At 53.4% G+C, this 13,769-nt stretch overlaps 1 protein-coding gene and 1 long non-coding RNA gene across 2 annotated transcripts in view; one reads left to right on the top strand and one right to left on the bottom strand.

The window, feature by feature from the left end:
- Nucleotides 1-4,259, bottom strand: part of LOC138246685 (carcinoembryonic antigen-related cell adhesion molecule 2-like) — a 187,107-nt gene extending 182,848 nt beyond the window's left edge. The window contains exon 1 of the mRNA XM_069201454.1: nt 3,585-4,259. Coding sequence (XP_069057555.1) covers nt 3,585-3,624 — 40 coding nt within the window. The 5' untranslated portion in view covers nt 3,625-4,259. The remainder of the gene's footprint in view (nt 1-3,584) is intronic.
- The window catches only part of LOC138246686 (uncharacterized), a 298,699-nt gene that overhangs the window by 22,037 nt on the left and 262,893 nt on the right, over nt 1-13,769 (top strand). The gene's annotated exons all lie outside the window — the stretch shown is intronic.

Below are 13,769 nucleotides of genomic sequence, written 5' to 3' on the forward strand. Positions count from 1 at the left end.
GTATTTACATCTTTCATACAATTCATGGCATAGTATACATATGTGTTTCTGGTTGCATTACAGCCCTGAAGAAGCCCTTCAATTGGGCGAAACACGTTGGCTGTTCATCCTGAGTATTATTCAATTTGCCTATGGAAATGCAAGAACTCAAGGCTGTTTTATTTGTCCTAACATCTCACCTACGTAACTGTGTGGAATTAACATTTCGGACTTGCAACGAAATATTTAAAAAGTACTGTTCATCTGCACTGTCAGAACATCGGACTTCTCCTTTCCCTTATACTATATATTTATTTGCTTATATTGCGGTGCACCGCCTCTTTGAGTGTTTTCCAGTGGGGCAGCCTCAGCCCTGTTTAGTTCCTTCTTCCAGCAGGAACTTTGGTGAAGTTGCTTGCTTATTAAAACTTAATAGCAGTATCGTAGTTTTCTATTTGTATTTTCTTACTATTGGGTATTAATAGGGATGGTGCGTTGTCTATGAGCTTGCTGCAATTCTTGCTTTTCTGCTTTAAACTCCAGACCCACTTTGCTGGACTTTGTGAGTGCGTGGATGCCATTTTACGTGTGTACTGGACATATGCCACTACCTATGTCCAGCTACAAAATGGTAACTCTGAACCTGGGCATGTTTGGTATCAAACATGTGAGAATCATACCCCAATACTGTTGCAAGTATTGTAAATATGATTCAATGCACTCTGGGGGCTCCTTGGAGGACCCCCAGCATTGCTACCATCAGTCTTACAGGGTTTTCCGGGCACCCCCAGCTGCTGCCACCCCTCAGACAGGTTTCTGCCCTCCTGCTGCTTGAGCAGCTCAAGCCCAGGAAGGCAGAACAAAGGATTTCCTTTGGGAGAGGGGGTAACCAAATTGAATTGTCCCCCCATGCCAAATCTGGTATTGGGTGTGCCAATCCCATGCGTCCCCTGGGCTCCACTATGGACCCCGGGTACTGCCAAACCAGCTCTCTGGGGTTTTCTCTGCAGCGACCGCTGCTGCCACCCAACAGACATGGCTCTGCCCTCCTGGGTTCTGGGCAGCCCAGTCCCAGGAAGGCAGAACAAAGCATTTCCTCTGAGAGAGGGTGTTACACCCTCTCCCTTTGGAAATAGGTGTGAAGGCAGGGAAGGAGTAGCCTCCCCCAGCCTCTGGAAATGCTTTAAAGGGCACAGATGGTGCCCTCCTGCATAAACCAGTCTACACCGGTTCAGGGACATCCAGTCCCTGCTCTGGCACAAAACTAGACAATGGAAAGGGGAGTGACCACTCCCCTGTCCATCACCACCCCAGGGGTGGTGCCCAGAGCTCCTCCAGAGGGTCCCTAGGTTCTGCCATCTTGAATCCAAGGTTGGCAGGGAATTCTGGGAGCATCTGAGTGCCCAGGCCAGACAGGTGACGTAAGAGCCCCCTCCTGATATGTGGTCACCCAGCTAGGTGACCACTCCCCGTTTCAGGGCTAATTAGGGTCTCTCCTTTGGGTGGTTCCTCAGAGTTTGTTTTGCAAGACTTCAGCAGGATTCCTCTGCATCCTTCACTTCGACTTCTCACCAAAGAAACTGCATCTGGACCCTCCAGGACCCGACAAACTGCAACAAAGCCAAAGACTTCACCAGCAACATTGTTTCCACGGCTCCTTCTAGCTTCTGCAACATTTCCCTGGTTGTGCATCCTCTGGGGACAGACCATCTTCAGTCTGCACAGGAAAGAAGAAGGAATCTCTGTTGGAGTGAAGGAGTCACTCCCCTGCATCTGCAGGCACCAATAACATCAACAACTGGCTGAGTGGGTCCCCTCTCCTGCTGAGCTGCGTGGATCCTGCAACACGGGTGATAGTCGGACGTGGTCCAGATGGCCCTCTCTACCAGCTGTCCAACTTGGGTGGAGGTAATCCTTTGCCTTCCCACGCAGGACAGTACCCCTGTGCACCACGTCCTTTACAGCTGGCAAGGCTTGTTGGAACTTCTTTGAAGGGGTATTCAGCCTTCATGTAGCTCCAGCCCCCAGAACTCCTCCTTCAATGCACAGCTCCCTGAGTGCCTCTCCTGCAGCATGCAACGCCTTTTCGTAGTGCTGCGTGGACTCCTTTTGCACCTTCTGAGTTCCCGTCCTGTGGGACTCCTGTGAGTAGTGCCTGTGCTTCTGTGGGCTCTCTGCGATGCTAAGCGCCCCCTCTGACTTCCCTCCTGGGTTGAGTCGTCCTGGGCCTTACTGGTCCCCGGCAGCACCACTTTCCACCAACTGCCAGTTTTGCCTGTGCCAAGGCTTGTTGGTGGAATCCGGACACGCAAACCCAACTGCAACCTTCCTTCAGGTGTGAGACATCACCTGCATCCTCCAGGAACTCGACGCCGACTCCAGGGCTGCAGTGTTACTCTTCTTCCTCACCATCGACCAACTCCTGCATCCTCAGCTTGGTGGGTAGGGGCCCCCGCCTCCACTGGACTCTGCTGTGTCTCCTGGACGTGGTCCCCTCTTTCCACAGGTCTTCCTCTTCAGGAATCCACTGTTAGTTTCTTGCAGTCGCCTCTGGGTTTTGCAATTCGCTTCTTTTCCTCTTAGTGGGTGTTTTAGGGAAATTCTAGTGATTTACTCCTGATTTCCAGGTCACTGGGAGGTGTTGTGGTACTTACCGTTGTGCTTTCCTGGTACCCCCAGCGGCCCTCTACACACTCCACTTACCTGGGTGGGGGTGACACTCTTGGTTTCCATTTTTTTGGTCTATTGTTTGTGCTCCCCGTAGGGTCACTATGGTCTGCTGTGTTTTACACTGTTTGCACTGTTTTCTAACTATTCTTATGCCTATTTCTGACATATAGAGTATACAACTTGTGTGTTACCTCAAAAGGGAGTATTGCCTCCATGGTATTTTTTGGTGATGTGTTACCATAATAAAGTACCTTTATTTTTGTATCACTGAGTGTTTTCTTTCATGTGTGTGAGTACTGTGGTATTGCATGAGCTTTGCATGTCTCCTAGATAAGCCTTGGCTGCTCATCAACAGCTACCTCTAGAGAGCCTGGCTTCTAGGCGCTGACTACACTACACTGAGAGGGGATACCTGGACCTGGTGTAAGTACCGGTGGTACCCACCACACACCAGGCCAGCCTCCCTCAGGGTCCCTGACACAGACTGTGGTTCTCTGGAGACCGTCTCTAGTGACTCCACCATCAGAGGGCGCAGGGCGTGTGAATGAAGCGAGACCACTGAGTGAGTGTGCAGAGTTAGTGAGTGAGGTGAGATAATTGCGTACTAACCTAGTAACATCAACTAGTTCAACAAGTGATCTTTGCCTAGCTTCTCAGAGGGGCGTCAGGACCCTTAACACGATTTAAAGACCAATTCAGAAGAGTCTGAGTTTGTTGTGAGCTGAAGAAGAGTGTTTGGGGGGGGCACAAGTAGTGACTCATGTGTCTTACTTTACGTCATTGTCACCAAAAGCACAGATAGAAGCGCGAGACCCAGGCCCTGACACACGTGACGTCACAACAAGCAGCAAGAACGTGTTCCTTTTGTGGCAGGTAAAGTTCTTAGCGCCTCTGCTGGGTCTCACTAGATACAGCGCTACAGACAGCACACTCACCGCAGACGAGAAGGAAGCAGAAGATGATGGCGACCTCCATGGCCCTGCTCCGGCACCCCAAGGAAGAGACAGCCCTCTCAAGACCCCCGAGGGCCTGGATGCGACCGAGAGACAGCCTGGGACCCCTGGAGGATGGAGAGTGTCTCAGGGTGGGGAGGGTCTCTCTCCAGGGAGGGAAGCCCGGCACTGGCAGGAAGAGACAGCCCTCTCGAGACCCCCTACGCCCTGGATGCGACCGAGAGACAGCCTGGGACCCCTGGAGGATGGAGAGTGTCTCGGGGTGGGCAGGGAGGCTCTCTCCAGGGAGGGAAGCCCGGCACTGGCAGGAAGAGACAGCCCTCTCGAGACCCCCTACGCCCTGGATGTGACCGAGAGACAGCCTGGGACCCCTGGAGGATGGAGAGTGTCTCAGGGTGGGCAGGGAGGCTCTCTCCAGGGAGGGAAGCCCGGCACTGGCAGGAAGAGACAGCCCTCTCGAGACCCCCTACGCCCTGGATGTGACCGAGAGACAGCCTGGGACCCCTGGAGGATGGAGAGTGTCTCGGGGTGGGCAGGGAGGCTCTCTCCAGGGAGGGAAGCCCGGCACTGGCAGGAAGAGACAGCCCTCTCGAGGCCCCGACGCCCTGGATGTGACCGAGAGACAGCCTGGGACCCCTGGAGGATGGAGAGTGTCTCAGGGTGGGCAGGGAGGCTCAGCACTGGCAGGAAGAGGGAGGGACCAAAATAGAAGAAGCTGTGAAGAAAAGAAAGCGTGTGGTCTGAGACCGCACACCCACCTCTGAGACACGAGACATCCTATGCACATCCGGGGCCCTGCTGTCTAAAGCGCCAACGCCGCCCTGGGCGCCCAGGCGCTTCTGCATTGCTGAAGGGCTGCAGACCCCTGTAGGGCCCCTTCTGCCATACAGATTGCCACCTCGAGGGGGCCTTCTTTCGTTTGCATTGGGGCGTGGCCCATGCAAATAGATCATCACTTTTCCTCTGCCCCCTGCCACATTTCAGACATTTGTGCAGGCAAAGGAGCTGTGAGGGGGCGAGCTAAAGCTCACTTGAGGGGACCCCAGGGTGTGATGAAAGAGGGGGCCCTGACATCCCCTTGCAGGAGGTGCAGTCACTCACTGGAGGGGCCTGCAGCCAGGGTCAGCCTGGGACAGAAAGTGGCCCCCATTAGTGACTTAGATATGAGAATGAGTGGTCCATGTTTGCAAATTGGGGCAGTTTTGAACTTGTCAAGAAATGCAGGTTTTGTATGTTATGGTAGCCTGGATGGATTTGACCTTTCTCCAGGCAATGTTTGTTTTAATTTCAGGAAAATCAACAGGGAAAACTGTCCAGCAGACCATAAAACAGACCCACAAACTGTATAAAAATAAAAAACAGCCCCCACATTGACATGTCAGAACAGCCCTTCAGGCACTGCCTGGTTGCCCTGCTTCAGGCACTGCCTGGTTGCCCGGTAGGCCGGTCGGGCCCTGCCTGAAGCAGAGCTTGGCTCCCCTTTAAAATGTAGGCCCATTGCCGCCTGCAAAATGAAAGTTCTGAGGGTCTCAAAGAGCGGGTCCATCTTTCATTATCTGAGGGTCTCAAAGAGTGTGTCCATCGTTCACTATCCAAGGCCTCAGAGAGCGGGTCCATCTTCCACTATCTGAGGGCCTCAAAGAGCGGGTCCATCTTTCACTATCTGAGGGCCTCAAAGAGCGGGTCCATCTTTCACTATCTGAGGCCTCAGAGAGCGGGTCCATCTTCCACTCTCTGAGGGCCTCAAAGAGCCGGTCCATCTTTCACTATCTGAGGGTCTCAAAGAGTGTGTCCATTGTTCACTATCCGAGGCCTCAGAGAGCCGGTCCATCTTCCACTATCTGAGGGCCTCAAAGAGCGGGTTCGTCTTTCACTATCTGAAGGCCTCAGACAGCGGGTCCATCTTTCACTATCTGAGGGTCTCAAAGAACGGGACCATCTTCCACTACCTGAGGGCCTCAAAGAGTGGGTCCATTGTTCACTATCCAAGGCCTCAGAGAGGGGGTCCATCTTCCACTATCTGAGGGCCTCAAAGAGCGGGTCCATCTTTTACTATCTGAGGGCCTCAAAGAGCGGATCCATCTTTCACTATCTGAGGCCTCAGAGAGCGGATCCATCTTCCACTATCTGAGGGTCTCAAAGAGCGGGTCCATCTTTCACTATCTGAGGGCCTCAAAGAGCAGGTCCATCTTTCACTATCTGAGGCCTCAGAGAGCGGGTCCATCTTCCACTCTCTGAGGGCCTCAAAGAGCCGGTCCATCTTTCACTATCTGAGGGTCTCAAAGAGTGTGTCCATTGTTCACTATCCGAGGCCTCAGAGAGCCGGTCCATCTTCCACTATCTGAGGGCCTCAAAGAGCGGGTTCGTCTTTCACTATCTGAGGGACTCAAAGAGTGGGTCCATCTTTCACTATCTGAGGCCTCAGAGAGAGCGGGTCCATCTTTCACTATCTGGGGCCTCAGAGAGCGGGTCCATCTTTCACTATCTGAGGGTCTCAAAGAGTGTGTCCATCGTTCACTATCCAAGGCCTCAGAGAGCGGGTCCATCTTCCACTATCTGAGGGCCTCAAAGAGCGGGTCCATCTTTCACTATCTGAGGGCCTCAAAGAGCGGGTCCATCTTTCACTATCTGAGGCCTCAGAGAGCGGGTCCATCTTCCACTCTCTGAGGGCCTCAAAGAGCCGGTCCATCTTTCACTATCTGAGGGTCTCAAAGAGTGTGTCCATTGTTCACTATCCGAGGCCTCAGAGAGCCGGTCCATCTTCCACTATCTGAGGGCCTCAAAGAGCAGGTTCGTCTTTCACTATCTGAAGGCCTCAGAGAGCGGGTCCATCTTTCACTATCTGAGGGTCTCAAAGAACAGGCCCATCTTCCACTACCTGAGGGCCTCAAAGAGCGGGTCCATTGTTCACTATCCGAGGCCTCAGAGAGGGGATCCATCTTCCACTATCTGAGGGCCTCAAAGAGCGGGTCCATCTTTCACTATCTGAGGGCCTCAAAGAGCGGGTCCATCTTTTACTATCTGAGGGCCTCAAAGAGCGGATCCATCTTTCACTATCTGAGGCCTCAGAGAGCGGATCGATCTTCTACTATCTGAGGGTCTCAAAGAGCGGGTCCATCTTTCACTATCTGAGGCCTCAGAGAGAGGATCCATCTTTCACTATTTGAGGGCCTCAAAGAGCGGGTCCAACATTCACTATCTGAGGGACTCAAAGAGTGGGTCCATCTTTCACTATCTGAGGCCTCAGAGAGAGCGGGTCCATCTTTCACTATCTGGGGCCTCAGAGAGCGGGTCCATCTTTCACTATCTGAGGGTCTCAAAGAGCGGGTCCATCTTTCACTATCTGATGGCCTCAAAGAGCGGGTCCCTCTTTCACTATCTGAAGGCCTCAGACAGCGGGTCCATCTTTCACTATCTGAGGGTCTCAAAGAACGGGCCCATCTTCCACTACCTGAGGGCCTCAAAGAGTGGGTCCATCTTTCACTATCTGAGGGACTCAAAGAACGGGTCCATCTTTCACTATCTGGGGCCTCAGAGAGCTGGTCCATCTTTCAGTATCTGATGGCCTCAAAGAGCGGGTCCATCTTTCACTATCTGAGGGCCTCAGACAGCGTGTCCATCTTTCACTATCTGAGGGTCTCAAAGAGCGGGTCCGTCTTTCACTATCTGAGGCCTCAGTGAGCGGGTCCATCTTTCACTATCTGAGGGTCTCAGAGAGCGGGTTCGTCTTTCACTATCTGAGGCCTCAGAGAGCGGGTCCATCTTTCACTATCTGAGGGTCTCAAAGAGCAGGTCCGTCTTCCACTATCTGAGGGCCTCAAAGAGCGGGTCCATCATCCACTATCTGAGGGCCTCAAAGAGCGGGTTCGTCTTACACTATCTGAGGGCCTCAAAGAGCGGGTCCATCTTCCACTATCTGAGGGCCTCAAAGAGCGGGTTCGTCTTTCACTATCTGAGGGCCTCAAAGAGCGGGTCCATCTTCCACTATCTGAGGGCCTCAATGACCGGGACCATCTTCCACTATCTGAGGGCCTTAAAGAGTGGGTCCGTCTTCCACTATCTGAGGGCCTCAAAGAGCGGGTTCGTCTTTCACTATCTGAGGGCCTCAAAGAGCGGGTCCATCTTTCACTATCTGAGGGTCTCAAAGAGCGGGCCCATCTTTCACTATCTGTAGCCTCAGAGAGCGGGTCCATCTTTCACTATCTGAGGGCCTCGAAGAGCAGGTTCGTCTTTCACTATCTGAGGGCCTCAAAGAGCGGGTCCATCTTTCACTATCTGAGGGTCTCAAAGAGCGGGCCCATCTTTCACTATCTGAAGCCTCAGAGAACGGGTCCATCATTCACTATCTGAGGGCCTCGAAGAGCAGGTTCGTCTTTCACTATCTGAGGCCACAAAGAGCGGGTCCGTCTTCCACTATCTGAGGGTCTCAAGGAGAGGGTCCATCCTTCACTATCTCAGGCCTCATAGAGCAGGTCCATCTTTCACTATCTGAGGCCTCAAAGAGTGGGTCCATCTTTCACTATCTGAGGACCTCAGACAGCGGGTCCATCTTTCACTATCTGAGAGTCTCAAAGAACGGGCCCATCTTCCACTATCTGAGGGTCTCAAAGAGCGGGTTCGTATTTCACTATCTGAGGCCTCGAAGAGCGGCTCCGTCTTCCACTATCTGAGGGTCTCTAGGAGCGGGTCCATCCTTCACTATCTCAGGCCTCAGAGGGGACGTACATCTTTCACTATCTGAGGCCTCAAAGAGCGGGTCCATCTTTCACTATCTGAGGGCCTCAGACAGCGGGTCCATCTTTCACTATCTGAGGGTCTCAAAGAACGGGCCCATCTTCCACTATCTGAGGGCCTCAAAGAGTGTGTCCATCTTCCACTATCTGAGGGTCTCAAAGAGCGGGTTCGTTTTTCACTATCTGAGGCCTCAGAGAGCGGGTCCATCTTTCACTAACTGAGGGTCTCAAAGAGCGGGTCCGTCTTCCACTATCAGAGGGCCTCAAAGAGTGGGTCCATCTTCCACTATCTGAGGGCCTCAAAGAGTGGGTCCATCTTCCACTATCTGAGGGCCTCAAAGAGCGGGTCCGTCTTTCACTATCTGGGGGTCTCAAAGAGCGGGTCCATCCTTCAGTATCTGAGGCCTCAGGGAGCGGGTCCATCTTTCACTATCTGACGCCTCAAAGAGCGGGTCCATCTTTCACTATCTGAGGTTCTCAGAGAGCGGGTCCATCTTTCACTATCTGAGGGCCTCAGAGAGCGGGTCCATCTTTTACTATCTGAGGGTCTGAAAGAGCGGGTCCATCTTCCACTATCTGAGGGCCTCAAAGAGCAGGTCCATCTTCCACTATCTGAGGGCCTCATAGAGCGGGTTCGTCTTTCACCATCTGAGGGCCTCAAAGAGCGGGTCCATCTTTCACTATCTGAGGGCCTCAAAGAGGGGGTCCATCTTTCACTATCTGAGGGCCTCAAAGAGCGGGTTCGTCTTTCACTATCTGAGGGCCTTAAGGAGCGGGTCCATCTTTCACTAATGCGCTGCCTCCCCCGCAGGCAGGAGTTTGTGGTTGTGCTGGTGATAGCGGGGGTTTGCTCAGCTCTAACTGCAAGGTACACAATCACACACACACACACGCACAGACCCCCCACCTCATCTCTGGCAGCCACACCAGACCTCTATAGCAGAATGGAGACAGTCTACTCGCAAACACAGCACACCCAGGGTCCAGCGGACCAACCAGTACACCAGCATCCATCGGAGGGACAGCCCTTGCACACCATGGCCCCGATTCACCAAGGTAAACTTAGATCTCCGCCCTAAGCGCAGGAGTAACGATAGTATTCGTAAATGCCCTTTGTGAATTCCAAAAGTCATAAATTTAGATGTTTGGTCTAAGCTGAGACCAAACATCTAAGTTTACCTTTGTGAATCGGGCCCCACATCTCAGGCACTAGATTCAGAGCACTTGAACCAGATTACTGAGAGAGACCCCCTACCCAAGGGATCTGACACAAGAGACAGTGAACCCGCAGCGGATCTCCCAACTGGGAAACAGTGGATCAACACCAGATCCATGGGACAGGAGCAAGCCCACCCAGAACAGGTCTTTGATATAGGACCACGTACACCCAAAGGTGATCCCTGACACAGGAGAGGGTGCTCCTAAACCAGGTCCCTGACACAGGAGAGGACTCTCTTAAACCAGATCCCTGACACAGCAGAGGGCGCTCCTAAACCAGATCCCTGACACAGCAGAAGGCGCTCCTATACCAGAACCCTGACACAGCAGAGGGTGCTCCTATACCAGATGCCTGACACAACAGAGGGCGCTCCTAAACCAGATCCCTGACACAGGAGAGGGCGCTCCTATACCAGATCCATGACACAGCAGAGGGAGCTTCTAAACCAGATCCCTGACACAGGAGAGGGCGCTCCTAAACTACATCCCTGACATAGCAGAGGGCGCTCCTAAACCAGATCCCTGACACAGCAGAGGGCGCTCCTAAACCAGATCCCTGACACAGGAGAGGGTGCTCCTAAACCAGATCCCTGACACAGGAGAGGGCGCTCCTAAACCAGATCTCTGACACAGCAGAGGGCACTCCTAAAACAGATCTCTGACACAGGAGAGGGTGCTCCTAAACCTGATCCCTGACACTGGACAGGGTGCTCCTGTACCACATCTCTGACACAGGAGAGGGCACTCCCAAACCAGATCCCTGACACAGGAGAAGGTGCTCCTAAACCAGATCCCTGACACAGGAGATGGTGCTCCTATACCAGATCCCTGACACAGAAGAGGGCTCTCCTAAACCTGATCCCTGACACTGGAGAGGGTGTTCCTAAACCAGATCCCTGACACAGGAGAGGGTGCTCTTAAACCAGATCCCTGACACAGGAGCTGGCGCTCCTAAACCAGATCCCTGACACAGCAGAGGGCGCTCCTAAACCAGATCCCTGACACAGGAGAGGACGCTCTTAAACCAGATCCCTGACACAGGAGAGGGCCCTCCTTAGCCAGATCTCTGACACCGGAGAGGGCGCTCCTGTACCAGATCCCTGACACATAAGAGGGTGCTCCTAAACCAGATCCCTGACACAGGAGAGGGCGCACCTATACCAGATCCCTGACACAGCAGAGGGCGCTCCTAAACCAGATCCCTGACACAGCAGAGGGAGCTCCTAAACCAGATCCCTGACACAGGGGAGGGCGCTTCTAAACCAGATCCCTGACACAGGAGATGGCGGTCCAAAACCACATCTCTGACACAGCAGAGGGTGCTCCTAAACCAGATCCCTGACACAGCACAGGGCGCTCCTAAACCAGATCCCTGACACAGGAGAAGGCACTCCTAAACCAGTTCCCTGACACAGATCCCTGACACAGGAGAGGGCGCTCTTAAACCAGATCCCTGACACATTGGAAAGCCCACCCAGAACAGGTCTTTGAGATAGGAGCCAGTACACCCACAGCAGACCTCTGACACAGGAGAGGGTGCTCCTAAACCAGATACTGGACACAGGGGAGGGCGCTCTTAAACCAGATCCCTGACACAGGAGAGGGCGCTCTTAAACCAGATCCCTGAAACAGTAGAGGGCGCTCCTAAAATAGATTCCTGACACAGGAGAGGGTGCTCCCAAACCAGATCACTGACACAGGAGATGGTGCTCCTATACCAGATCCCTGACACAGTAGAGGGCGCTCCTAAACCTGATCCCTGACACTGGAGAGGGTGTTCCTATACCAGATCCCTGACACAGGAGAGGGCGCTCCTAAACCTGATCTCTGACACTGGAGAGGGTGCTCCTAAACCAGACCCCTGACACAGGAGAGGGCGCTCTTAAACCAGATCCCTGACACATGAGAGGGGGCTCCAGATCCCTGACACAGGAGAGGACGCTACTACACCAGATCCTTGACACATGAGAGAGCGATCTTAAACAAGATCCCTGACACAGGAGAGGGTGCTCTTATACCAGATCCCTGACACAGGAGCTGGCATTCCTAAACCAGAACCTGACACAGGAGAGGGCGCTGTTAAACAAGATCCCTGACATAGGTGAAAGCCCACCCAGAACAGGTGTTTGAGACAGGACCAAGTACACCCACAGCAGATCTCTGACACAGGAGAGGGTGCTCGTAAACCAGATCCCTGACACAGGACAGGGCGCTCCTAAACCATATCCCTGACATAGGAGAGAGCCCTACAAAACCACATCTCTGACACAGAAGAGGGCGCTCTTAAACCAGATCCCTGACACAGGAGAGGGCGCTCCTAAACCACATCCCTGACACAAGATAGGGCGCTCCTATACCAGATCCCTGACAAAGGAGAGGGCGCTCTTAAACCAGATCCCTGACACAGGAGAGGGCGCTCCTAAGTCAGATCCCTCACACCGGAGAGGGTGCTCCTGTACCAGATCCCTGACACATGAGAGGGCGCACCTATACCAGATCCCTGACACAGCAGAGGGCGCTCCTAAACCAGATCCCTGACACAGCAGAGGGCGCTCCTATACCAGATCCCTGACACAGGAGAGGGCGCTCCTAAACCAGATCCCTGACACAGGAGAGGGCGCTCCTATACCAGATGCCTGACACAACTGAGGGTGCTCCTAAACCAGATCCCTGACACAGGAGAGGGCGCTCCTAAACCAGATCCCTGACAGAGGAGAGGGAGCTCTTAAACAAGATCCCTGACACAGGAGAGGGTGATACTAAACCAGATCCCTGACACAGCAGAAGGCACTCCTAAACCAGATCCCTGACACAGGAGAGGGCGCTCCTGTATCACATCTCTGAAAAGGAGAGGGCGCTTCTAAACCAGATCCCTGACACAGGAGAGGATGCTCCTATACCAGATCCCTGACACAGGAGATCCCTGATACAGGAGAGGGTCCTCCTAAACCAGATCCCTGACAGAGGAGACGGCGCTCTTAAAACAGATCCCTGACACAGGAGAGGGCGCTTTTAAACCAGATCCCTGACAAAGGAGAGGGTGATCCTAAACCAGATCTGTGACACAGGAGAAGGCACTCCTAAACCAGATACCTGACACAGTAGAGGGCGCTCCTATACCACATCTCTGACACAGGAGATGGCGCGTCTAAACCAGATCCCTGACACAGGACAGGGTGCTTCTATACCAGATCCCTGACACAGGAGATCCCTAATACAGGAGAGGTTGCTCCTAAACCAGATCCCTGACACAGGAGAGGGTGCTCCTAAACCACATCCCTCACACAGCAGAGGGCGCTCCTAAACCAGATCCCTGACACAGGACAGGGTGCTCCTAAGGCAGATCCCTGAAACAGGAAAGGGTGCTCCTATACCAGATCCCTCACACAGCAGAGGGTGCTTCTGTGCCAGATCCCTGACACAGCAGAGGGCACCCCTAAACTTGATCCCTGACACAGGAGATGCCGCTACTATACCACATCTCTGACACAGGAGAGGGTGCTCCTTAACCAGATCCCTGACACAGGGGAAAGCCCACACACAACAGGTCTTTGAGAGAGGACCAACTACACACATAGCAGATCCCTGACAAACGAGAGGGCGCTCCTATACCAGATCCATGACACTGGAGGGGTTGCTCCTAAACCAGATCCCTGACACAGGTGAGGGCACTCCTAAACCAGATCCCTGATACAGGAGAGGGCGCGCCTAAACCAGATACCTGACACAGGACAGGGCGCTCCTATACCAGATCCCTTACACAGCAGAGGGTGCTTCTATACCAGATCCCTGACACAGCAGAGGGCACTCCTAAACCTGATCCCTGACACAGGAGATGCCGCTCCTATACCACATCTCTGACACAGGAAAGGGCGCTCCTAAACCAAATCCCTGACACAGGGAAAGCCCACAAACAACAGGTCTTTGAGACAGGACCAAGTACACCCACAGCAGATCTCTGACACAGGAGAGGGCTCTCCTATACCAGGTCCAAGACACTGGAGGGAGTGCTCCTAAAACAGATCCCTGACACAGGAGAGGGCCCTCCTAAACCAGATCCCACAAACAGGTGAAATCCCACACACAACAGGTCTTTGAGACAGGACCAAGGAAACCCACAGCAGCTCTCTGACACAGGAGAGGGCGCTCCTAAACCAGATCCCTGACAGAGGAGAGGGCGCTCTTAAATCGGATCCCTTTCACAGGAGAGGGCGTT

Source organism: Pleurodeles waltl, chromosome 7 (assembly GCF_031143425.1).
Source record: "Pleurodeles waltl isolate 20211129_DDA chromosome 7, aPleWal1.hap1.20221129, whole genome shotgun sequence".
Taxonomy (NCBI): Eukaryota; Metazoa; Chordata; class Amphibia; order Caudata; family Salamandridae; genus Pleurodeles; species Pleurodeles waltl.